The sequence below is a fragment of the Anas acuta genome, chromosome 7, assembly GCF_963932015.1.
Source record: "Anas acuta chromosome 7, bAnaAcu1.1, whole genome shotgun sequence".
NCBI classification, from domain to species: Eukaryota; Metazoa; Chordata; class Aves; order Anseriformes; family Anatidae; genus Anas; species Anas acuta.
This window is the reverse complement of record NC_088985.1, coordinates 12,146,182-12,171,810: the sequence shown is the minus strand read 5'-3', so window position 1 is coordinate 12,171,810 and position 25,629 is coordinate 12,146,182. Positions and strand designations below refer to the sequence as shown.

Sequence of the window (25,629 nt, the reverse complement as noted above, 5' to 3'; positions counted from 1 at the left end):
TGAAAATGTTGAACAGGTTAAGACTTTTTTTTCTTCTTCATTTGTCTTCCAAGAACTGATTGAACAAAAGAAAAGTACTTTGAAAATACAATATAGGCTGTGTGCTCCAGCTTTTTTGCCTGTGTGCCTTCTTAGCCTTTCATGAAATACACCTCTGGCAAAAGTCGTACAAATCAGGTTTGTTGTGTGAATACTGCACAGTTGCACCGAAGGATGTAAGTGCTTAGGCCTGTGACTACAAGGGGAAGAAGTGGAGTGCATTGCAAAATCCAGCTTGCCTGCCAATAAAGGGCAGCTCCAGGATTTGAAAAACAGCTCTCTTGTCTTTGCCTAAGCACAGTCATTGCTTTTGGTAACCATGGTTTATGTATAAAGACACGGTGAGTTGTGGCGTGAGGCCACACCATGCTTACAGGAGCAGTCTGATCTTTCAGGAAGAATTTTAAATCTTCCCTAACCACAGAGAGAGAGAAACTGAAAACAGAATTAAAAGTTGCTATGCATTTAATCCAGCACTGCTAAAGATACTGTTTTATCTCAGCTCTGGTTTGCCTACAGCATAGGCAGGACAAATGTGTGCTTGCCTGTGTAAGATGATGCAGACAGCTTATTTCTTTGAACACAAAAATGCTATGGTGTAGGCAAAGCCTGGGACTGCCAGACATTTGTATGTGGTTGTGGTGATTTTGGACAAAGATGCCTATATTTTAAGGCTCTTATTTTGCTTTTCAGGACGTGATTATGCCACTGACTGTCACTGGAAATAAAGATTTTTTTTTTAATTTACATAGCTAACGGTTTAATCTACTTTCCTGAAAAAAAAACACGAGTGGGATTTTTACTGATAAGTAAAGAATGAACCTCTTTAATCTTTACTGTTCACTGACTGCAACATCACAAGTGGTACATTTCAGCGACATAAAACGCATGTTTTCATCACAAACATCCATCCTTTCATCACAGACTACTTAAAATGAAGTTACCTGAATTAAGAAGACTGCACAAAAGACTCATAGAATTATATTTAACCTCAGGAGTTGTATTATCATCTTGTAGGAGTCTGTGTAAGCTTTGTACTAGCTGTGATTCCTTAAAAGATGCTTCAAGGGTATCTGAAAAATAAGTAAACAAATACCTGAGCTCTTATGTAAAAAGAGGGTGAAAAGAGTGTTACAAAGAGTGAATGTGCTTTTCTTTTTCTTTTTTTATTTTTTTTTAAACAAAATTCCTGACTGGCTTCATTTAAAATTAGTTACATATACAAGGATGACTTGAGCATCTTGTCTATACTGGGGGTTTTCTTTATGATTTCCTATAGAGTGTTTTTTTCAGTAGGCTCATTCTGTAAGATGGAACCCTCTATAACATACACACTACAAAATAAACCCATAATACATAAACCCATACAGTCTTAATGATCAGAGCTAGGTCATTTAAATTGCACACATGAGTCTGAAAGGCTTAATTGTGGGCTAAGCATGAAAATGGGCTATATAAAAATAGCCCATAAAAAATATGATATTATTTTATTTTTTTATATTATTTTATTTTGATATAAAAAAAATCCAAACTTAAAGTTGACTTGCAATTTTTTTTGATGTGTGTAAATTTGTTGTGGCTGTCTTTATTGTAATAATTTGTGATCATATTTAAAAATCTATACAGGACAAACCTGAAAAGAAGTTGTACTCAACCTCTGAAAATCTAGCTCACTAAAAGCAGTTACAGCATTTAATCTTATCTGTTTCATTTGCATATTCCATAAGCTCCTTTTTTCTGTTTTTTTTTTTTTTTTACTTCATTCAAGTGTCTGTCTTCTGAATGTTATTTCCTCTTATTTACAGTTGTCACTGACCATTCAAGTCCATAGCTTGTCCCTGTCTAATTCTGTCTACATTTAAATCTTTTCTCATCGTTTTCTCTAGCCCTCATCATTATTTCCATTTTGTGTTTCTGTAGGTTTATAGGGTCGTACAGCACTCAGCAGATTATCCTGTCCACACAACCTGATTATTTTACTTGGCCAAAAAGCATTCAGGCAATTCCTGAATTCTGGGGGTCTTGTTTACTGGATGGGTCACTTCCTTTATTTGATGGTTAAGAGCTAAATCTAGACCATAATGCTTTTTCTTGCATATGAAATTAACAGCATGAGCGTTTCTTAACTGTGCAAGATCTTCATATTAATAAACGCTTTTAGGTGAAAAATACCTAAATCAATAGCAGACGCTATTGCCAAGGCATTCAGAGCCTCATTCTGCAGGGCAGCATGTTCACTTGTAGTCATGGAAACCAGATGCTTCACTCCTTGTGCCTCCTGCACTGCTTTGACCACTTCCTGTTAAAGCAAAGGTAAAATATCACAGATTGAAATCTGAGCTATGAATGAAGTAGAATGAAAAGGGAAATTGCACTCTCTCTTCAGTCTCTGAATAGGTGGAAATGATTTGCATGCTTCAATACAAGGTCATGGTATTTGGAATGAATATATCCTGGGACTAGAGAACTCTTTTTGGCACTAGTCATATGTGTCTGCTTAAGGCTGGTCTAATTTACTTGGAATATTGGTACATACAATTATGTGTATAAGGTGTTTGTGCAGGTGTATATATGGTCTCTTAAGAATTTTAGTTTGAACTTTGATTTTTCATTTAAATCTTCAAACCAGCAAAGGTTTGGTTTTATTCTGTCAAAGCCTTTGCAGGTAGTATCTACTCCACTGAAACTTCAGAGTAAAGTACATTTGGGATGTCTGTATGTAATGGCATGATTTGCAAAAAACAGAAGCCTGTTCTAATATAATATGCTAGTAGATCCAGATCACGCTGGATTCATCCGTCAGTAGGTTGATAAGTGAGCTCTTTGGAACTCCTGAGAGACTGGCATGCAGGATAGGTCTGATTTATGATTGAAACTAATTTATTTATGGAAATAGAAAAGCTTTGCCTGCCTAGCATTTGTCAAGACTTAAGAGGGGTAAAAGTCAACAAGTGACAGCAGGTAACCGTGTTGCTTGTTTCAGTGTGATATCTAGTTACAGAGAGCACTGCTTTCCTACTCCCCTCTCTTCAATTGACACAGAGGCAGACTAGAGGCATTTTACCAAAACCTTTCCTGTTTTTAAGTATATAGCTGTGCATACAACCCCTATAGCATTTAACCCCTTGCTATATGGACAAGCTTTAAAAATAGGAGACAGATAAGGTAGGAACATCAGACCAATTACTCATACTTGCGATCTGTTGTGACGCACGATTGATGCTAGCAGCCGATTTGCTTCTCCACGAATGCCGGCATGGTCCTTAACATCACACCACTGCACAAGTCTGTTGAGCAGCATGGGGTCTTGGCCCAAGATTTCAGCTGCATCAGCTGAAGAGAAAAGCATCATTGGGAGACATTTAAAATCTCAGTCTTTGTCACTGAAATGTGAATGTAAAGGTAACAAAGGATACTGAGCTCCATCCTGTGGTCTGAGCTGTAACTAAAGCATTGGACTTGTGTGATCTTGGATATCTTTGCTTGGGTAATGCCAGTTGTTTCAGGGCACTGCTTGGAGGTAAAGAACAAATTAAGCTGTTCCTATAAAGCTGGCATTTTCATAGGCCTCTGAAGCAGGGATTAAAATGAGGCGTTTCAGATCTTTGAAAGCAAATTTTATGTTGCTATATTAAAATCTTCACATGAGGGCTGTCTCTTTCCCTTTGTTTCTTGTACTTGCTCTTTGAGACCATTATGAATGTAATCATGGGCTTTTTGGAGCCTGTTCTTGCCATTTTGGTGCTCTCAGTAATGGCCATAATTACTGTTGGTAGCATGTGGGAAACCAGTCCTTGGTACAGAATTGCAGCATGTCTGTAATTACATTCTCAAGTCAACGTGTTGAACTATGTATTAAACACCATTAAAATTTCCCTCAAGTTTGAAGGAATGCATTAATTTACTTTCCACTGTGCTTCAGGAACAGTATCTCAGGACTTGCCCAAAGTATTAATCTATATGGTTGACACAGAGAAAACAAACAAAACCCCTCACTAAATAACCTTTTGGAAGAGAAACTCCAAAGTGATGCTGTAACTTAAGATTTGTACCACTACGGGAAAGTAATCCCCAAACTCAGTAGTTTGAACTTCCCCAAAAGTTCAGTAGCAAAAGAAACTACTTGCGTGGAAGATGCAGTCTTGATATTGCTCTTGATCTAATGTGGGATTCTGTACAAATCTTACTGTAGTTTAATAATGCACCTTTAAAGTGTTATGGCTCAAAAGTGACTAGGTGGCAGAAAATGATTTCCAAAGCAAAGGAAAATGTAGATTTGAAAGTGCTGAGAACTGTGAAATATACTTTTAAAATCAGATAAGCAGGGGGTGAGCTCAGAATATCCTGTTCATTTGGAAGCAGATTCAGAAAGGTAAAAGTGTTGGGAGAAGTCTCCAGGGTTTTCAGAAGCTGAGAAACTTGTTTCTTGGAGCTTTCCTGAGGCAAACAAGGCTTGAAGAAGAATTAGAGTTAATGGATCTAGAACAAAAGAAATAGGTTTGGCCAATGACACCCTACTCTGGTTTCTTTACCTGTCCCTTTCTGTGTGTATTGTATTTGTTTTGGGATATTCTGGAAAGTGTTAAACAAGAGAGTGCAAGATGTCAATGTCAACAAACCACGTGACTACTCTGGGTATTTTGCAGAAATTTTAAGTCAAACTATACTTTTTTCTGTTTTCGGGAGATGGACAAAGAAGGATAGACACTTCCTCGGTTTCTGTCCAGTACCCAACAGAACAATCCACAGGTCAAAATCCTGTAACGATATGGGAGCTTTTAGCCTAGTTGAGTGTGTTTGTTTTGAGGTAAGTTGCATGTTGCACAATAACCTCCTCTGACAGAAAGGCTTTGTTTCTAGGTCAGATGTCACATGTTAGTCTGAGAAGATCATGGTAATCCAGTTTAGTCTAGAAAGCTGACAGAGGTAAGAGGGTGTCAAATGGAACCAGTTCAAGGGGTTTGCTTAAAAAGGGATCTTGACCCAGTTCACCAGAGACTTCTTGATGTCTGCCAGCTCTTTGAGACAAAGACCAGTTAGCCTTCATTAACTGGAACAGAAGGAACTCTTAGCTTATAAAATGCCAAACTTCAATTGTGCATATGACTGAACTTTAATTTGAGCTGAAGGTCCTTTGGCCGTGTAGTGAGGTGCACAAATTCTGTTGCTGTTCTGAAGCAAAGTGAAAAAACATTGCTAACACTTCAGCGTAATGAAGCTGACAGAGCTAAGTGCATTTTTCTGTAGTTAGAAAGAAATCTTCCTTTTCTGTTCTATTTTATAGGTCTCAGCATGCCCAGTGATTGTCAGAGTAATGAATTTACACTAGATAATGCAATTAACTAATATAAGTAGCTAATTTAGTGTGGACTTGTTAGTAGATGTGTATTCACAAGCATTTCAGGCTGAGTTAATTAAGGACAATGTTAGCTCATGGGTAAACAATAGAAAGCAATTAAAGGTGGGAGAAATGTGTGCTCATAGGCATAAATGGGTAAACATTGAATAATCTTCTAAATCTTCTTCTACTCAGCACTTTGACATCTGTGTTGTTTCAGATTCAGAAGTTGTACCATTTTGTGCCAAATTTTGACTTCGTATCAGGGCTGAAAATAGCATTGAGTGTGAGAGAAAAGAAAGGTTTTGTTAATATAGATCTATGTTATTCTAATGTCTCAATTTTAAAAGATAAATGGTCTCTCACAATCCAGAAATCCAGTTATCACTTCAGAGAAATGACATTTTAATGACCTCTTTCAAAGCATGAGAGGAAGAAGATGGGAAGTTTCTGACCATGGTGAAATATAAGTGGAAACAGCTTTTTACTGGACTGGAATGGGTTCAAACCAATGAGTGCTAGATCTGAATTTGATGCATGTTCATTTGAAAATTTGATGCAAGTAGCTGTCAAATTAGAGTGTGGAGAGGGCATTGATGTAAAGGAATGCAATGTGAAGTAAAGCAGAGCGTGCTTGTTTCTGCTCTTTCATATTGTCATGGATTTGTGGTTGTAACTGTTCTGTACCAGAAGTCAGTTCCCATTGCAAAATGGCTACAACTTTCCTGATTCTGTTTTTGACTTTTTGTTCATGCACATCAGGATGGTCTATAGTGATCAGTATGGTAGAGCAGCTGCTTTGGTGATTTGAGACAACTAGGGCGTTTTTATCATAAAAACCCACAGCAACTTGTTTTCATATATCATTATATTCTGCTTAGAAGCTGAATAAATCAAAGAATTGGGACATGGTACTAGATCTTAATGTAATTCCAAGGTTTTGTGCCTAAATGGTGCGCTTTGCGTGTAATTACATTTTGAGAAGCATTGAGTCTCATTGCCTTTGCATGCTTGTCTATGCAAAACTAAATGATGTGGCCTGTGAAGTAGATAATCCCATATTTCAATGCTTAAAGTAAATGCAACATTTGAGCCTTACTGAGATAAACCTGGGAACATGTATGGAAACTGTTAGTAATAGAAACTCATTTCTTCTTCCTCTCCAAACCTCAGCTCCTTTTGATCCTTTATATTGCCCAATTCTTCTATTCATTTGCTTTCTTGCTGTTTGGCATTATAAATCCTTATTTTGACTCCTTTCCATCATACTCAGGCTTTGCTCATATGTGTCCAGTGGAAAGCATCTTTCTTTAGGCTTTTGCCATTTCTCCCTGACTACTGCAGATTCTTCTGTTTGATTTGCTTCTCATCTACTTCAGAGGCTGGCTAAGGGCACGATGGGAGGGCTTGTAGCCTTGAGCAATGGCCTCTGTTGGAATTTGTCCAGAGTGAGTGGAATTAGGTTAGCAGGATACTTAGCCTGGCCTCTACATGCACATCTGTTGTCTTGTGGGGGAAGGGAAGGAGAGGAATGTGTAGCTGACATCAGGAAACATTAGCAATTCCCTACCTTGACCATCTGCTAGCATCCGTAGTGTTCCCAGAAGTCTAAACTGCACAGGAGGCATCTCTGACCTTAGAAGTGCCTGAATCCGTTCTGCCACACCTTCCTCCAGCATTTGAACCTTGTTAACAACTAGAAAATGGAACCAGGGGGGAAAAAAGGGACTTTAGTGTGAAGCTCACTAACTGTAGGAGCATCTGAAGGTATAGATAGGATATAATTGTTCTGAATTTTGTGTTCCATTATGCTCTTAGCAAAAGGGTCCAACTCATTGGAGTACTTGGATGAAATCAGGACAACCCAACCATTTAGGTGTGTTTTTTGAGCTAAAAGTTTTTAGGCAGTGCTGTTAGAATATTTTGGGTACTTTTGATCTCAGCTCTGTCTAGAATACAGTATATAACAGGATAAACACGGCATTGTTGTTTCCCTCAGTTTTCTAGTTGTTATAGATTATTCACCTACTCACCCACCCCTATGAGCAAGGTTTTCCTGTGCTTGCTCATCTTGAACTGGGTGGCAGAAATGACTCAGTCTTATTTCTTGAGAATGACATTTTTTTATTTGAGCTCACCAACCCTCTGTTGCTCACACCTTTGTTTTTGTGCCTTCCTCTCCTAAATCTTGCATCTTTGCTCCAGTCATTAGTGCAGTAATCCCTGGTAATGATCAGACAGTTGTCTGGAAGGAGTCCTAATGCTGCTTAACTGTGCTACCAAAAGCTGCTTCATCCAGAGCAATTTTCCTCCAGTCTTCTGCATGCCTTTTAGGAGGAGGGATGGATGACAGTGAAATTAGGAAGATGTCTGTTCTGTCTGACCTTCTGTTGGGCAAACTGAGAAGCAGGCACTTTTAAATAACTTGTTCTTATTGTGCATGTTTTTCAGTGGTAGACTGACTCTAGTCACTAAAGCATAATGATTTTATTTCTTTTACAGTTTTAAGATCACTATTTGAATTAACTTAAGACCTCCCCTGTGCACATTTGCAAATTTGGCCTTTATTTAATTTTTTCTCTTTTATGATTTGTTTAGATTTGCGCTTATATTTATATATATGTATATTGAGGTGATGAGGAAAAACACAGTTTAGGAACGGTATTTTGAAATCTAAGTTATGCATTGCTCAATTACAGCTATTTTAAATAATGCCTATTATGTTTTGCTTGCTTTTTTATTAAATACTTCCACTTCTTTAGTTGATCTTTTATGTTTACACAGACCTCATTAGTTGTGTCTGCAGGTTTCATTTTTGTTTTTCTCCTAGTTTGACATCTAGTTGAAATTCTGTGGTAGAAACATAAAATTGGAAAGATCGAAGAGGTTTTGTGATAGACATTGAGCAGAACAGATAACAAAAAAGAGGCCCCTTAGTGATCCGTTGGTATTTTATAATTCGGAATTCAGCCTGTTAAAGTGCAGCTGCAGAGAACATTAAGTTCTACCAGTACTATATGTATCAGGCAGTAATATAGGAGCGAAGTTGTAGGTTACATCCATGGTCTTCCAGAGTTTTAGATTTATGATTTTTGCAAGATGAACTGTGTTCATTGCTCTGTTAAGAAACTCCCAAGGATAGGCTTAGCACTGTAAATACGTATCTGGATATATGCACATACAGCCAAGCTGCTTTTCATTATCTTTTAAAAGCTGTGTTAAGTTGTAAGTGATGTAAGGTAGCTTGCATGCATAGAAATGTCTGCATACACTACTAGCACCAAAAAGCAATTGCACAGGCCTCTATCTACTAATATGAACAGTGTTAGAAAACCTCTTTACAGAGAAATACAGAAGTGGTGAGATGTTAATCATGTGGAATATATTTATTGAAACACTGAATAGACAGATGTGGCTGACTCTTATAATGCAGAGAGTGTGGTAATACTATAGGCAAAACTAAGTTACCTGAGAGTGTATAAAAACAAGTTGAAATTGGATAAGTGAAGTTTTGAAGAGAGCTATCTGAAGGAAGAAGCAAGGGCTTCAAACACCTGGTACAAGGTGTATCAGGATTTAAAAGGAAGCAGTGGAAGCAAAGTAGTAAGTTTTCTTGTGGTGCTCTTGTTTATTCAAAGTAATGATTATATATGTAGAACTATTTACAAAACTAGGCCTGCTGGCTAGCTTACATAGAAAATTCAGCAAATAGCTCCAAGTTTGTATTTTCAGAAAGGTGTCATTGTGCTCCTCTGAAGAGTGCTATACCACAGCGTAAGGACTGTGGTGCTGTTCTGTTAAGTCTCCAGTAAAACATTTTTTGTCTGAATTATGTTTACGAGTGGAAGCAGTAGCACAAAATTTTCTGATATGGATTTACTGAAGATCACAAGTAAAATTTTTAAAGTGTTGTACAGGGCAAATTTACAATGAACATTGGCTTTATAGAAGAACAAGTTTATTAAAATAATAATTAAAAAAAATCTACCAAGTGTGATGGGAGCTCCACACAAAACTATGTATTTTAAGCTATAAGCCTGGTTCTGCATTATTATCTTAAACTGCTGTATATTGTTAATAGGAAATAATTCCAGCGGTTGGCAATGAGATTACAGTGTATTATATTTAGACCCTTCATGTAGCTGAAAAATCCTGATGAATTATGCAAAAATATGTCTCTGCAGGGGGAAAAAAGTCAATTGCCCCTCAGAATACATGACACTGGAAATGATGACTTGGACAGAGCTGCACAGATCTACATTAAATGATCCATCTTTACAAGGAATCACAGTAAGTCATTGATCTTCAAATTCTGTACCTGGGATAGCAAGGTTTCGAAGTGCGCTGAGTGCAGCATGTTGTACAGAGACATCCCCACTCTCCACATGTTTCTCCAAAAGGTCCAGAAGCTGATGTATGACTCCCACCTGTACCATTCGTATACAGTTGCCATCTAAAGAAAGAGGAGAAACCAAGCAAGTAGACAGATGAGATAAGAAACTTAATCATGTGAATGAGGAATTCAGGGAGACTTTGCCTTGTCTGTCTCAGTGTTTTGATGAGATTGAGACTGTAGCTTTTGCATTTTTGCATTGTTTTTACAGTCTTCAATTCTCTAGAGCTGGAAGTGAGCTTCAGCTACTTGTGAACTGATTGTGAGATGCACACTCTAGTAAGACTTAGCTTGAGAACGCTTGCTAGAGCCAGTCACTGTCAAATTAAAATCTATATCTTCTCCATTCAATTTCTTCCTCCACCACTGCTTTACTTTCCACTATATATATATATATATATGCACTACTATATATAAATATATATATATATATAACTATACAAACACGTGATGGAATACTAGTGGCATTTTCCATTTCTCCACAGGATAGCTTTAATGCCCCATTTTGCTGTTCTACTGGTTTAAGAGACTATAGCGAGACCAGATATCTTAGCTATCAATGGTGAGTCTGATTACTAGTTTTGTACTGCTATTACTCCTTGTATTCAGTACAATCATTAGATTTTTCTTACCTGTTCTGAGAAACGCACTTTCTGAAATAAGTCTGCGTTGCACTCATGAAATCTGGAAAATCTCTATTGACCTAGAGAGTTCTTATCTATTCAAAGCTGGTGAAAGAGCTGATTTATACTTTCCAAAGAATCACCATTTTGCACAGTAAGTGCTCCACAATTCTTTGTAAGTGCATTTCTGTATGTCTGTATAGTCTCCCTTTATTTTTGAGAACTCAGTCTGCAGTGATGAGAGGACTTTTGTTATTAGAACTTCCTTAGCTCTCCTTGATAGGAAATGAGAAGGTGCCTTCCCCTGAAGAGCTGACGGAAACTGTTACCCTCCACATCTTTTTGAAGGAAGTGTTTTGAGGATGACATTTGGCAAATATTTTTCTGCATTTTATTATTTTGTGTAGTTAATCACACCGCAAGAGAAGCATTTTCTTGACACCAGTCAACATTCTGTTATTACTGTGTTATTACTGTATGAATATTATTTGTTAGAAAATGGCAAAAATTGTGAATGCCATACAGGAAGACCGCATCTTCACCTGGGGTAAAGAGCTACCTGTGAAACTATGCAGTCTTGGTTCGTACGAATCAAGAATCAGTTCAGAAGTAGCTTTGCTTGTTCCTCATAGTGCTAGCTGCATGTCTAAGATTTTTTTTTTTTTTTAATATACCACTTAAATGGCCATATGTAGAAGTTTTAACATCTGTGCTTGTTTGAATATTATTTCTGCCCCAAAGCAGTAAAAACTCCTCTGTGTTCTCTTTTGAACAAGCCAGTTCTTTTAGCATTTTTACTGCTGTTGCATTTGAGTTAGTGGCATATTTTTCCCCCTGTATTTCTGCATATGTTAAATAAGAAAGTCAAATGTGTATAGAATGAGGGGATATTTTCATGAGAAAACTGTCATTCTGTGAAATAGTTCAAATTTTAGTCATGCAAGAATCTTTTGATAAGTGTTTTATGTCTACATTCTCTAAAGGTGATCTTTTTGCTTGTGATTATTCAAACGTTCTTTTGCCTGGTCCTTATCTTTGGAGGTTAGAGTATATAAAGAAGGCTAGGCAACTTTTCTTAGGAATGATTGTCTGAGAATAGACTGTTTTGTCCTGAGAAAATTCTACAGGCAAAATACTTTGATCTTCATATAGACTAACCTTAAATGAACTTAATTTCCCTCCTCCCCCACCTTTCACACCAAAGAATGGCAGAACATTTTTTTTTACCCTCTTGTAAAGTGCAAATAGGCAGAACCCATTAGTTGGCTTCCTTGCTTCAATTGTCACAGAGCTCCAAATTGGTTCTCTCCTATGGATTTTTGCCTTGGATGGCAGCAGAACCTTGAATTTAATGGCTCATGGTTAAACTCTGCTAGGAACAGACACTTTCATAGCTGCAAAAGCTGTCATCTTTTCACTGCCTCAGAAGTCATTTGATGCTGAGATCAGATTTCCATAGGATTTCTTTTCTTAGATTAAAGGCACAAACTGGGGCCTGAAAAGGATTATTCATTTATTCCACATGAAATATCTAATAGGGTTGTGGGGGAGATGGAGGGAGAAGAGGGAGTGACAAAGCAAGCCATTCAGCTGGCTAAGCCGGAGATAGCAAGTCTAAAGGCACGGAGGGCATTTCTGTAGCCTTCGTGGGCAGCCGTGCACAAAGGCTGCTTCAGAGCTAGGTAAGAGACAATGAAGAAAGGAAGGCTAGAAAGGATGTGGGGGAAGGCGAGGAGAAATGCAAGTGATACTGTTACATCGTTTTTCTGAAGTGAGCTGTCTTGCTTAACTATTCAGAAAGATCTCAGGGAATCCTTACTGATAATTAAGTTAGTGGAGAAAGTTAGGAATTGTTCAAAAAAAGAGCTCCTTTTTGTTAATTAAGCTTGAACCTATCACAGCATCTGTCAATGAGAAAGGAATGGACAGAAAACAGAGTTTCTTCTGCTGACCGATTCAGCACAGCATGTCTCCCAAGCGTCTCTTTATAAGAGTCTCTCTGTGTTTCTCTCTGCATAGTATTAAGGCTCGTTGCTCTCTATCATAGGAAAGTGTGAAAGATAAAAATGGCTTATTTTGAGATTCCTTTTTTTCCCCTATGTCTGAGTAATCCCCTCCCCACTTCCCAAAAGTGACTTAAGTTCCTCAAATTATTTCAATATCCTTAGTCTCTGTTACTTAAATGTATGCAAGTTTCTAGTTTGCAGAAAAACAAGGTTATAGTTTCAGAGGCATGAGGCAATAAAATCTAACAGTGTTGTTCTTCACTCAAACAGTGGCTTTCTAGCTTTGATGGGTAGAGAAAAAGCAACCTTACCGTTAGTTTTGTAAAATTAGCAAAAGCCAGTGTTCCTGACTCTGTCGCTGCGTATGTTTGGATACGAGGCAGTTAACAGCATTCTGGGAGATAATGCCATGTCCCTTAGCAAAATAAATACATAAAAATTCTTCATGGGTTTATCTAAGGCATGATAAATAGAGAATGTTAAATGTACATCTCGTGTCTGCTCATAGTTACCCCCAAAGTGAACTGTTCTGTTTGTCTTTGTTAGGGGACCAGAGAGGACATATGAATCAATAATGACTTGAAGGTTGTTGCTGTAGTTAATAATTTAAAATCTTTAAACTGATGATTACTTTGGAATTTGGTTGGTGGGGTACAGTGTAAGTGTCCAGTTCTTGAAGTTTGTTTTTTAATCTGTGTTGTCCAAAATACAATATAACAGGGCCACCTAAACTTAGGTGCATTAGGTGTCTTCAGCCTTTTTGTAGTGTTGCTCAAATCAGCTTAAAGACTGAGAGGAAAATCTACATCAGCCATGTGTGTAGCATGGAATGATGATGTTCTTCCTTCTACGTAAATGTGCAATTTACTTTACAAGGAAATTCTTACATTTCACTTGTTAATCCAAATGCTTCAAGTATTTAAGTAGGCTTGGAGTAGTGAATGAGGAAAGACAGGTGGCACAGCACCATGTGAACATTTTAATCTGATGATTAGCTTTAAATTTAAAGCAGATTCTTGGCTCATCTTTGAAAGTAAAGTGTTAGAAGCTGGGTGTGTCTGACACAACCATGGGTACAGCTACAGTGGCTCGAAGTTCTTGTACCTGCACTTGCTTTCTGCACAGAAGCATTCACATTGTTATTAGATTGCTTGAGGTAGCATATGCATGGTGCTTGAAGAGAAGCATTGCAACATGAGCACCAAGCTCCTATAAACACTGAAAAAATACAATGTCTGAGAATTCCCTTAAGGATTATGAAACAGGTTGCAGATGTGTCCCTGTTAAGCAAATGGAAGCAACCAAGCAGATGATGACAACACTTCTTCCAAGTGGACTTCCTGACATTTCTTTATGTATCTGGACTGTCAATATTCCATTATTTTATTTTACCTCCAAGAAGCAGAGAGACAATGAGATCTGATGCAGCCTTCACGATGCATGTATCTTCAGCTTGTGAATTGCCCTGGAGCCTCAGCAGGATGTCAGACAGCACCTCTTGCACACCTGCCTCCACCAACTGAACTTTTAGAGCATCTGTAAAGAACACAAAAGCACACTAGAAGTTTCTTGGGTCATATTAGAAGTTTCAAGCTAGGAAGCTAAATCTTTGAATTTAGGTCAGTCTCTTTCCAGGTGTGGTCTTTATTTTTTATTTTTTTTTTCTGTTTCTTTGTTTATCAGACATCCTGGTGCAACGATGAAACCACAGGCAGGATGAGCAAAGCCAGTTATGAGTTTTCGTCAGGTATCTAGATATTCTAGATGGATTCTTGTCAGTGCTTGTTACACTGCTGCTTAGAGTAGATACCTTCTGTATTTGGTTGTCAAGTTTTTAATACAAAAAGAAAAGACTTCAGTCTTTTGTTTACTCTGGTATTCTGTTGCGAAGTCATATTCTACCAAAATAGAGTGGAAAGCTATTCTCTCCTGCCTGGATTTGCTGTCTCACCTATTAAGCTTCCAAGCCTTAATCAGGCTGGGATTTCACATGTTCTTGTGGTTTATTTCCGTTGAAGGGATGACTAATTTCCAATAGTAGGATCCCTCAGTAAATGCAGAACCCAGAGCTTAAGTTAAGCACCAGTATCCCTTTCTCCCCTCTTTCTCTCAAGCCAAAAGGAGCCTTACCATTTTCTGCAAGTGCTTGTAGGACCTCAAAGATGATTTCTAACCTTTCATGGTTCTCTGCTCTTCTCAATTGTTTCACCAGCTGTTCAGCAACCTTTGTCTTGCTTAGAGCTTCCTTAGCTGTATCTGTGTATATGATAAAGTCAGGATTTTGGTTCTGTATTTGATAAAATGTTAAAAACGTATCTTCCTATAATCAGAAGTAACTAGATGTTACTTTGATTTTGAAAGCCTTTCCTGTTTTATTTATAAATACATATATAAATATTTTATATTTATTTATCCCTTTGAACAGCACTGAGACAGCAAAACTCTATTCCATCACTTTTATTACTCCCCATCTTTACTACTTTCATTGTTTTAATGCTTTTTTTTTTTTTTTGTTTAATTCCTGTAGCTATGACTTTATAATAGCTGTGAAATTAATCCTGGCTTAATTCCTTATAAATTACTCTTATAAATCCATCTGCAGTATGATTATTTCATTTATCAAATTGGCATCTGCCACATGCCTGTTTGCTGTAGCAGTATATTTTCTGCCTTGATTAGATTAGATAGTTCTAATCTCACTGGGATCCTAACCATCTGCAAGATGATGATAACAGAGATCAAATATTTTAAAGCTTACTGTTCTTAGACATAGAACACATTTTAATAGAATATGGTATTTAGTATTGTAAGAGATTTATAAAGGGAAGGCCTGGCTAGAAGATAGTGTGACATACCCCTTTTCTTGCCTCTCCCCTAAAGACAGGAGGTAATTAAATTATAGCGTAGAGTCAGACCGTATACAAAGCGTGGTAACTTCTTTTGTTTGGTCTTATTCCTCCATCACTACTTAAGGCTTATGTAAGATTCCACAAATATAGTTCAGATTGATGGAGATGCCTTTGCTTAAAAATTATGTAAATGAAAATGGAAACTGATTCATTAAGGTTTATAAATATAATTATTAAATAGAACTTTTAACAGTATTTTTATGTACTGTATCTGAATTAGTTGAAACTATATCAGTTTACAGTAGATGAAGTTATGCCATTTATACCTTTTTTCTAGAACAAAAAACAGTCTGCTGAAACTTAATTATTTTAATAATTATTAAATAATAATTGCTGATACTCCAGGACAGAATAGTAACTTTCCCAACATGGGTGCTGTGGCCAGTTTCTTGTTATGTACCAGTAAGGGGAAATAACAAGCAAAACCCACCAAAACAAATAAAAAAGCCTACCACAGCTGTGGGCATTCTGCATGTAAATGATAAGGCAATGACAGTATGAAGTTGACATTTACCTGCAAGATACAAAAGCATTTACTTACCAAGGTCTGCAAGATTGCATAAGGCCAGTAGGTCAACGTGGACAAGTGGTTCGCTCTCTGCATAATCAGTCAATATTCGGACTAGTGATGAGATTACACCTACCTTCACCAGCTCTTCCTGAAGATCACCTGGTAATAGCATGCACAGAAGTTAAAGATGATTAAATAGGGGCCAATTAAATCAGTAAACAAGGTCAAACTAAGATTCTTTGCAGCAAGGTAATCTAGTTCGTTTTTACACTGTTACATTTCATACAGCATTCATGTCATGGGTTCAGGCTAATGTGTGTGCATGGAAAATACAGGTTCAGAACAGCTCTGCTAGACCTCCGGGTCTTAGTTTGAACTGAGTAATTAGGCCACTGCGAAAAATAAATAGATCAGGGCAATTGAATGAGCATCTTGACTAGTAGCACACCTTCTAGTGCAAATTCTGATGGACTGCATCACTTCATAACTATCTGAAAATTGAGTGAGAAATATACATTGGCTTATTTCTCTTGGGGAGCAGGAACCTGACCTGTATTATCCCATGGCTTCTTTCTGTCTAAAGGGCAGAGATATATAAGGGACTCGAACCTATGATAAGGCACAATCTAGTGACGACTCAGCTTTTGGGGATCACCAGTATTCTGAACTGTGTAGTATATGTCCACATACCTGTTCTTTGCATGTTGGTAATGATTATTTTTTGAGGAGAAAAACAAACAAACAAACAAAAAACTTTGTGAAAGATGCTTTACAATACCCAGGCTGTTATAAGGTACTACTGAGAAAGAGAGGTGGCTTTAAAGTTGATCTACGAGTGTATCTTTTTTTTTTTTTAATTGTTCTGAATGTAGGGAGCCTTGGAGTGCTTGAATTCAATGTACCTTTGGCATTTTTATAGGCTGAGCAAAGTCATCAGACAAGCATAAATCACTGTAGCTCAAGGGAAGTCAGTGAAGTACGGTAAGTTGAAATGAATTTGTTCATAGTTCTAATATATGAAGTACAGTTGTCTCTGTAGAATTACTGAGAAAATGGATAACTTCTTTCTTCTTTTTGTAGTTTGGTTTGCAGTGACTGAAGGCTTAATTTCTACAATAATTTTGAGAACGCCAAAAACTGAGATACAAAGTTGGTCAGTGGTGGTTGCTTACCATTACAATGACAGTGCTTTTGTAAGTGTCTTGCTGAGAGCTAGACTGCAACTCAGGTGGCAGCATGTATGACAATTACCAGGAAAAGCATCTGGGTGCTATTGTAGGATATGTAATTGTAATTCAATCAGGGAATCTCTGATCTAATTTGCAGGGAGGTAGTAGAATCTATACCAGATACAGATTTTTTGCCTATCATGCTTGGATTTCATAGCAACAATGCAAGGAGGCAAACCCATGGTTCTCCAGACAAATCTACATGGGTCCACACTAGAAAAATACGAGAATGTTGAGGGATATTGATAGCAGACACTGCGTGAAAAGCTCCATATTAACTCCAGGATGCCATAAATACTTTGGTCAGTCTGGGAAGTGAGGATTAAAAAATAATAATAATCTGTTGAGTCAATTAAGTGAAACGGGCTTAATTTTTGAGACCAGCATGCAAGCTGGTATACTGGCTTTATGGAAATCTTTGGAGCACAGAGATCTTCTATATGCAAAGAATGGTCTTTAATAAAGAACTAGATAATGTCTCAGTATTTTTTTAATGTTTTTTTTCCTGACACACTTGAAAAAAAAAACAACCTGTTGCTTTATAAACACTTGGGAGAAGTCAAAGCCCTTTGGGATTTGGCCCCAAGGTATTTCTGCTAAGCTGTTAAAGTATATATGAAGCTTTGCTACTCTTTAGTTGAAGAGCGGAAGTATTCAGCCTCTGGTCTGAGAAAGATATATCACCTTGAAGTCAAAAATATAGGGGGAAACTCAGTTTAGGGTGTGTTTGGGATGAGTTCAGACTGGAATCTGTGAGCTGTGTATACTGTATGACTAACAGGAGCTTGAAGTGCATAGTGTGCTCAGGTCTCATGGAATAAAACATAGCTTATAATTCATAATAATGCCTTCTAAAATAGTCTTGCAACTAGAAAAAAATTGAATTCTCTCAAGTAGTTACTTACGGTTATCATAACAGATACGGCCAATAGCCCGCCCAGCATGAAGAAGCATTTCTTGGTCTGTGCTTTCCAGCAAAGGTATCAAAGTCACAACCAAATCTGCTTCAATACACGGCTTCTTCATTTCATCTGAAAAGGTAAAGGAGAGGGACTGCTGTGTCTTTTGTCATGTTAAAATAAAATGATTGCAATTGCAAGACCAATAACTGGTAGCCATGAAACAAAATTAAGCAGTGGAAAAACAGCTAAGGTGCTGTAATACGCCTTGTAGTACCGCTGTACATACTAAAGTGCAACATACCATTCTTGGCTATCTCTGAAAGCACCTGGGCTGCTTTCACTGCACATCGTGGATTGCCTTTCAGGATTTTTGCCAAAGTTAGGAAGATCCCACTCTCTCTGAGTAGGCTGAAGGATCTCTGCTCTGTAATGATAGGAATATTAACAACACCTGCAGTAGGTTTGCAACTGTTTATTTACATGGTACTTTGTTTCCTAGACTTTTGAGTGGCTGTCTTTGGGATCTAAGTTGCTGCCTTAACAGGGTACTTAAGTCTGTCTCAGTCTAAATATACGGGAATGCTCATCTGCTTAAATTGCAGCGAGTGTCTATCCAGCTGATTATTCTGCTTCATGCTGAATTGAAGCACAGGTGGCAAAGCAAAGAGGAAGACATTTTCATCTCTGACTATAAAAAGATATTTGCGTAAGGCATGGGAAGTTGTGGATTAAGATGCTATTCCTGATGTATTGCCTAGCCATTAATTTTGTAGGTAGGCACAATATCTTTTATTAGACCAGCAATTGGAACAGTCCATTCTCTCAGACTTTTTACATTAAAAGCACGTCTAGTTGTCCTTAAAGTAGTAAGTCACCATCTGCCAGGGCATTCAAATAAATGCAGGTATATGTGATCTCAGGAGAACGCGCAGAGACCTTAGAGAAAGATTTTTTCATAAGGATAATAAGAACTACTTTTAAAATTCTTGTCTGGCTGGTGGATGTCTTAGCTCAAACCATAGACAATTAAAATAAAACTTAAAGTCTGTTTCCTTGTTGTCGATATCTGTGTGAGACTATTTACTGTAAGGCTGCATGTTTTATCATCATGAAATGACTGATTGACTTTCTTGGTATAAGAATTAGAATATCTCTGATACTGTAGGTAACACAGGGAATAATCAACCAGAGGATCCCATCTAACCTGCTTCTCTTTCAAAGCAGGTCAAAGTGACATTCTTCTATTTAGAAATGGGCCAAGTTGTATTATAGCAGAAAACCTACAATAAACAGTAATTCATTGTATAGAACTCCAGTGCTAGCCATTTCTGTACACCTCATTATTTTGCTTTGACTACTACTACCCATACAATGTGGCTGTGTTATGCAACCCAGACACACCGATGCAGTTTTGAGATGTAGATCATTCCATTAATTTGCTTTTGTCTGGCTATCCCCTGGAGACCATTGAATTTTCCATTCACCTATTGATTTTTCTGTGTTTAAAAGGTAAAGGGTGCTTGAGTATATGTTTTCTAGATACACAATTTCTTCTTATGTGGTTACATAAACCAATTCTATAATGCGGAAATGTCATTACAGCATCATTCCACAGTAATTTGGTAAAAGGTTAATAACAAGCTTTCTTAGAGCTAAGCCTTTATAAGAATTCAATCTAATATTTACAGAAGGGAGATTGAGTTCTGGCTTTGTATGTGAAAGCTGACATAACTGTAACTGTCAAGATGTATAGCATGGTATCTTCTCTACTTTATTTAGTACTAAAAGAAAGACTCATTTGGTATAGGCAGATTTCCTCAGAACATTGCCAACATACTTGATTGCTGAAGCTGGATGCTGTGCTCTTCCTGGCCTGGAACACTGAGTGGGGCTGCAGTGATGTCTGTCTGCATTAAAAATACACTGAATACTATTGCAAGCATTTGTCGTAACTACAAGTATGGTCTTTTTGCAAAGCTATTTGCAAACAAGTAGTGTGTATGGCTTGTTTAGAGCTCTAGATCTCTAGTACAGAGCAGTCCTTGGATACTGCTGAAGACCTCTCTGAGGTCTTCAGGAAGATCAGGAAGTCTGGTTAATGAGGAAAGACTGACATTTCGTGAAAGCCTGTGAAAAATCAGATCTCGTGAGCTGAAATCTCTTAAAGGGTTAGAGCCATGTTTGCCTTATTCTTCAGATTTTTGTAACTCTTACTTTCTGTGGGCTCAAAGGGGTTTGTTCACATGTTGTGTGTGAAGCACGCTGCTGTACCAGTACGGTCAAATCACTATAGCCACTGAAGGAGGGAGAGCTACGTCACAAGTAAAACAAGCTCCCTCAGTGAAGAATAAACAGTTCTCAATTAACAAGTAATCAGCTCTTGACAGGCATGATTTCTGTCCCCTCAGATACTTAGTTTGCCTCTGCAAATAAGATGTCTGTGAGAAATTGAAAGGGCTTTTGGGCAGAGTAGGTTGGCAATATCTGTTTGTACAGCCCTGCGGAACAGCACTAGTAGAGAGGTGGTGATGCGTCAGAGTGGAAAACATGATAAGGTAAGGAAAGTATAAACAGTTGTTGAGATGAGACTGGTGTTATTAATGGGATGGTCAAATAGAATAAAGTCTGTAAATACCTAGGAACTTATTTTTTGCTCTAATTTATTGGATTATTCGAAGTGGTATTTGAAAAATTCATCAGTATTTCAGATAACATTTCAGGAACTTTAGTCTTTGTGCTTATTCATATGAAAATTACTTCCAGAAGTCATTTTTGGTCATCTACATAATGATTACTGTGCTGTATTGTAGAATAACTAGCTATAAACTTAAATATATTCAGTAACAAATTCACTGCATTTTAAGCCCATTACAGCTTTTTATATGACACAAATAATGGATTTTCTAGTTTAAGATGCCTGTTGTACCATTGAGATTAGTAATTTGAGTGATTAGAGTGATTTAGAGATATTTTTCTTCCAGATCTATTTCTTACAAATTTACCTTAATTGCTAATTAATCCTTGAAATGAGTTCTAGAGGTTAATGTGGTCTATACCTATATCTGAGCTAAGTGTTTCACAGTAATCAGTTTTTACCTATGTTCTGATAGGGTCACTCCATTTTTAATCGTAGGAGTTTGTAATAAGTAGAACATTAAATTTGGAATTTCTTTGTAGCTTGAGGTGTTTTAGGGGTCAGTAACTTTATCTGGTCACAGGTAGGTTTGAGAGTAGGCAGAAAGAAAGGAAAATCATGAAACAGGTTGGGGGAGATCTATAGCATCATCATCAGCCTCTTCTAATACAGGTTATCACAATAGATGAAAAGCTCTAGTGAATACTTCCACATTGTGTAAACAGTTAAAAAGCGATCAAGAGTGATACTTAGCTATCTTCAGTAAGAGCCACGAGAATCCCATTTAGACTTTCAAGTATCTGGTCTTCAGCTTCCGTGTCATCTCCACAGAGCCCCAGGTACTCCAGGTGCTGACTCAGGGTTTCTAAACAGAAAGGGATGGAAAACTGTTGAGCCAGTATAAAAAAATACTTTTTTTTTTTTTCTTTTCAGTGACTTCAGCTAACTATAAGCTCATCTTCTGAATTATTCAGGTCTAAATGTGCTCATTAAGTAACTCATTTCACCCAAAAGCATGCGGCAAAACTTTGGTCTACTTCTCATACAACACATAGCTCTTGTGCAGGCATAAACAGCAGAGAGAAATTCTGTCTGGAAAAATAAATTAACGTATAGTAACTGTGGTAGAGTTCGAGGGGGGGGGAGGAGAGAAATAGAGAAATGAAGTCAAATCTGTCATTTCAAAGTATCTTTTTAAAAAAATAATAGCACTTGCAGTTCAACTAGCTGTATATCTACTCACTGATGATAGTGGGCAGTAGCAGGCATTAAAAGAATGCAGTAACTTCAGATAAAGTAACGTACTTGTCCATTTGTTACTGGCAGCCTTGGGCTTTAAAAACAAATCTACTATTTATATCAGTGCATTTAATATATTTTTATGGCCTTTTCTTCCATGAATTTGAAGATTTTTGTTTTCTGTTGCTTTTAATTGAGTTTCTAAACACTCTGTAAGTATTTTGCTGTTCAGCTATTTCCAGATTGCTTATGAATATATTGAAAGACACAGGTTCCAGAAAAGGTAACCTCTAATAACTGTGGCTTTCTATTATGAAAGCAGTCTTTATTCTGCCCTTCAGACTTCACCAGATAACCTTCTCTCACATCCAAAGATAGCTTCAATGATAACTTTATTGAAAGGTTTGTAGAAATCAAAAGGCATGGTTAACAGCATCTTCTTTATTCACCTTCTTGCAAGATCCTTAAAAATGTTTAGAGAGAGATTGAGCAACTGTCATATACAATCTCTCCCATTTTATTAAAATTACTACACAAATATGTGCTCTACTGCAATCCCACAATTTACCTGTGCAGAGATCAGACTTCTGTACTTTAATTTCCTACATTGTGTAACTGTGTTTGCCACACTTGCTGCTTTCCAAACTATTAATTCTGCAGTTGATTTAAAGGGCATTCTACACATCACAGTTAATGATTTGATTATTCATTTTTTATTCTCTTATACACTCTGGGGAATAACATCCAGACCTGACAATTTGTTACCATTTGTTTTATTGATTAGCTCTAAATCAATCTTCTGCCCTTTCAGTCTGAAGATTTCTCCAACTACTTCCTGGAAACAAAAAGGACTTAAAGTGGTTGAAATGAATGTAAGAAATTATGCTGGAAAACTAATGGCTGAAGGAGTTAATTTATAGTAGAATATAATGTAAAATGTTATCAAAATTGCAGTAAAATAGCATTTCTACTTCACAAACTGTTTCACTGAAAAAGATGATTCATGAGTCTTGGCTTAGAAATCCTTCAGTAGTTGCGTAGGATTAATAATTCATATTTTTTTCTTGTTTAATAGGTTCACTTTTTTCTCTCTCCCTAACATGCCTATTAATGTAAGATATATACATATATATTTTAAGTTAGAATGTGTAAATTTAGTACCTACAGGAACTGACTTCTACAGAGGAACCAGAAGTGCCTTGAGTTGTTTGGAAGAAAGGAGGAATTAAAGAGAGGGGAACTAGAAGATTAATTAAATGTTATTGACCTTGAGAAGAAAAAAAAAAAAAAAAGTCTTTTGGCTTAATTAAAAGCAGTTATTTATGAAGAGTCACAATTTTAGATTTTTGTGCTTTAAAGATGCCACCTTCAGAAAAATTTTTAACCTGCATTCATCAGGTTAAAAATCCATATGGAGAAGAAACATGAGGAAGTAGTTCCATAGTTGTTATTCTGAGTAAGAAACTGAGGCTGTAGGTATCTGATGTCTCTTGGAAAGTTATTGTAATTGAATGTAACTATTTTCTTTTTTTGTCTTTTTATGGCCTTTTCAAAGTTGTGTGCTAAGGACAACAGAGGCATAAAATTGATAGATCAGTGTTCCTTGTTTTGTTTTTTAAAAAGTAGGTGACTTTAAATTTGTTGCCTTTTGAAAACTCCTAGAATAGATTTACAAGGCTGATTGCATATTACCTTATTAAAAAATGGGTGTTAAACATTGATTTCCGTTTCTGTAAGGTTCTGCTGCTACAGTTTTCTGAATGAAGGTACATGTAGGTAGAAATTTTCTTCCTTCTCTCCACCCCCCCCAAAAAAATCACCTGAGTAACCTGACAGTTGAATCAGCTTTCATCTTAAACTAGATCTAGTGGGAGTGGGTAGAGAGCTACAACTGCTGATAGTGCAATTTTTAATAAATTAGGAGCCCATGAGAATTATCTTCTGAACTGTATGGTTTCATCCTTACCAAGACCCAGAACACATTAGCATGAGAGAATGCATTCACATTCTCGTACTTGTCTAATTAGAGCAATAGTTATATTTGCAACTACATTTTGAATAGAGTTAAGATATTTAGAAAAATGAAAAGGCATCTGAATGTCTTAAATTGGAGGAGGTTGTTTTACAAATAGCAGTGAGCAGTATATATTACTGGTCACCCATTAGGATGGGATAGTGGTGGTTAGAAATCCAGGTGCTTTGTTATTTCTCCAGGGAACAGATTAGCAGAGAAACACCATATGCATGATGATGGACAAAGTCCTTGAAAAATAACCCATCTGGTTTGTCTATTGTGTTGTGAAAACAGTACCATAAGCAGCAGAATCACCCAGCTGACTAAAGAGCTATTTTTATGTGTCTTGCAGAAGGCAGTATTTAACTGCAACAGTCTTAAAATAATAAGCCCTCAGACACTCAGAATTTTCCCATGTTGTATGTTATTTCTCAAAACTCATGTTATTTAATCAGCGTGGGACAGATTCCTTGATACTCATTGCCTTTAAGTCAATGCTTATGAAAGCGGAGTTAGGAGGCAGATGCCGTACTGTGGAGAGGCAACAACAGTAGCGTGCACAAAGCTCGTGACGAAAGTTGGCCAGAAAACGGCATTTCTGTTTTGTGGAAAATTCTGGGCTGTTGACATTTCGTTTCATCCCGTGCTGGAACAGAATGTCGACACTGCAGAACTTGAGGCGAAAGAGAACAATTTGTTTCAGTTTTTGCAAATCTGCTCCTTCCCCAGCTGGCAGCCGGGGCTGGCCAGCAGCCCGGCCGGCTGGTAGCGAGCTGGGCGGAAGCCAGGCGAGCTGGCCAGCTGGTAGGCCCCGGGAGCGCTTGCCGCCTGCGTGCTGAGGAGGCCTTCAGCAGAATGAATGCGTCTCGAGGAATCTCTTCGTTCTCTTGAATCAGCGGTTTTCTTCAGAATATTGTTGATCAGCTTTAGGAGTTGGCTGTATGAATGAAATGCAGTCGAGCTCTGCTCTGGAAAGCTCTAATCTTCTGATCTCACTGGTTACCTGCGGGGCCAGAACTTCTTGAGACTCAAGTACAAAAGCCCCCCCTTTTTTCCCTCCAGTGAGCTGAAGGGCTAGATTAATTCACACACAAATCTGAGCATAAACTACTGAGTAGAGGTGTAGGAACCACACTTTTTCAGTGGGAGTTGGCTTTTTGATCACCGAGAGCAGAAACAATAATGCAGGAAACATGCTGTGTCCTGCTGACTTTATCTGGCCTCTGCCATAGGGAAGGAGCCATGAAATGTGGGCTCTTTAGATCCGCTGAAACGCTGCTGAGTCAATTCCCAAAACAACAACACAATTTTTGACTAATAAAGTCCTCAAGAAGTGAGGAATCCCACACATCTTTGTATACTTTTCATTGATAACTATCCCCTAAAAAGATAATGCCTTACCTATTTATTTTTCTCATTTTATAACCTTTCATGTGTGTATGAGCTATTTTCTAGGTTTTTTTTTTTTTTTTTTTTTTTTTTTTTTTTTTCCTATAGGAAACATAGACCCTGTCCTGCAATTGTTACCGATATTTATCACTGTTTGGTCACAAGCAGTGTAAAGTCAGTGTGTACCAATTTGTTTCAGAGGACTTGAAACAACTTACTCCCCTTGAATGCCTTGCCTTGCATGTCTCCTTTACAACTTTAGTAATTTCACAAGCTAAACTTGTTCTTCTGTTGCTTATCCTCATAATATTTTAGAAGATTCTTCCACACACTTTGATTATTATTCAAAGCTATAAATAAGGTTTTTTTTTCTTTTTTTTTTTTTTTCCTGTAACATAAAGA

At 37.4% G+C, this 25,629-nt stretch overlaps 1 protein-coding gene across 1 annotated transcript in view; it reads right to left on the bottom strand.

The window, feature by feature from the left end:
* LOC137859160 (rap1 GTPase-GDP dissociation stimulator 1-like) overlaps positions 1-25,629 on the bottom strand; it is a 36,487-nt gene that overhangs the window by 612 nt on the left and 10,246 nt on the right. The window contains exons 2-12 of the mRNA XM_068687875.1: positions 21,340-21,450; positions 18,252-18,374; positions 17,954-18,079; positions 15,850-15,978; positions 14,530-14,655; positions 13,792-13,935; positions 9,696-9,830; positions 6,948-7,073; positions 3,233-3,372; positions 2,212-2,338; positions 984-1,112 (exon numbers count right to left, since the gene is read on the bottom strand). Of these exons, the coding sequence (XP_068543976.1) occupies positions 984-1,112; positions 2,212-2,338; positions 3,233-3,372; positions 6,948-7,073; positions 9,696-9,830; positions 13,792-13,935; positions 14,530-14,655; positions 15,850-15,978; positions 17,954-18,079; positions 18,252-18,374; positions 21,340-21,450 (1,416 nt within the window). The remainder of the gene's footprint in view (positions 1-983; positions 1,113-2,211; positions 2,339-3,232; positions 3,373-6,947; positions 7,074-9,695; positions 9,831-13,791; positions 13,936-14,529; positions 14,656-15,849; positions 15,979-17,953; positions 18,080-18,251; positions 18,375-21,339; positions 21,451-25,629) is intronic.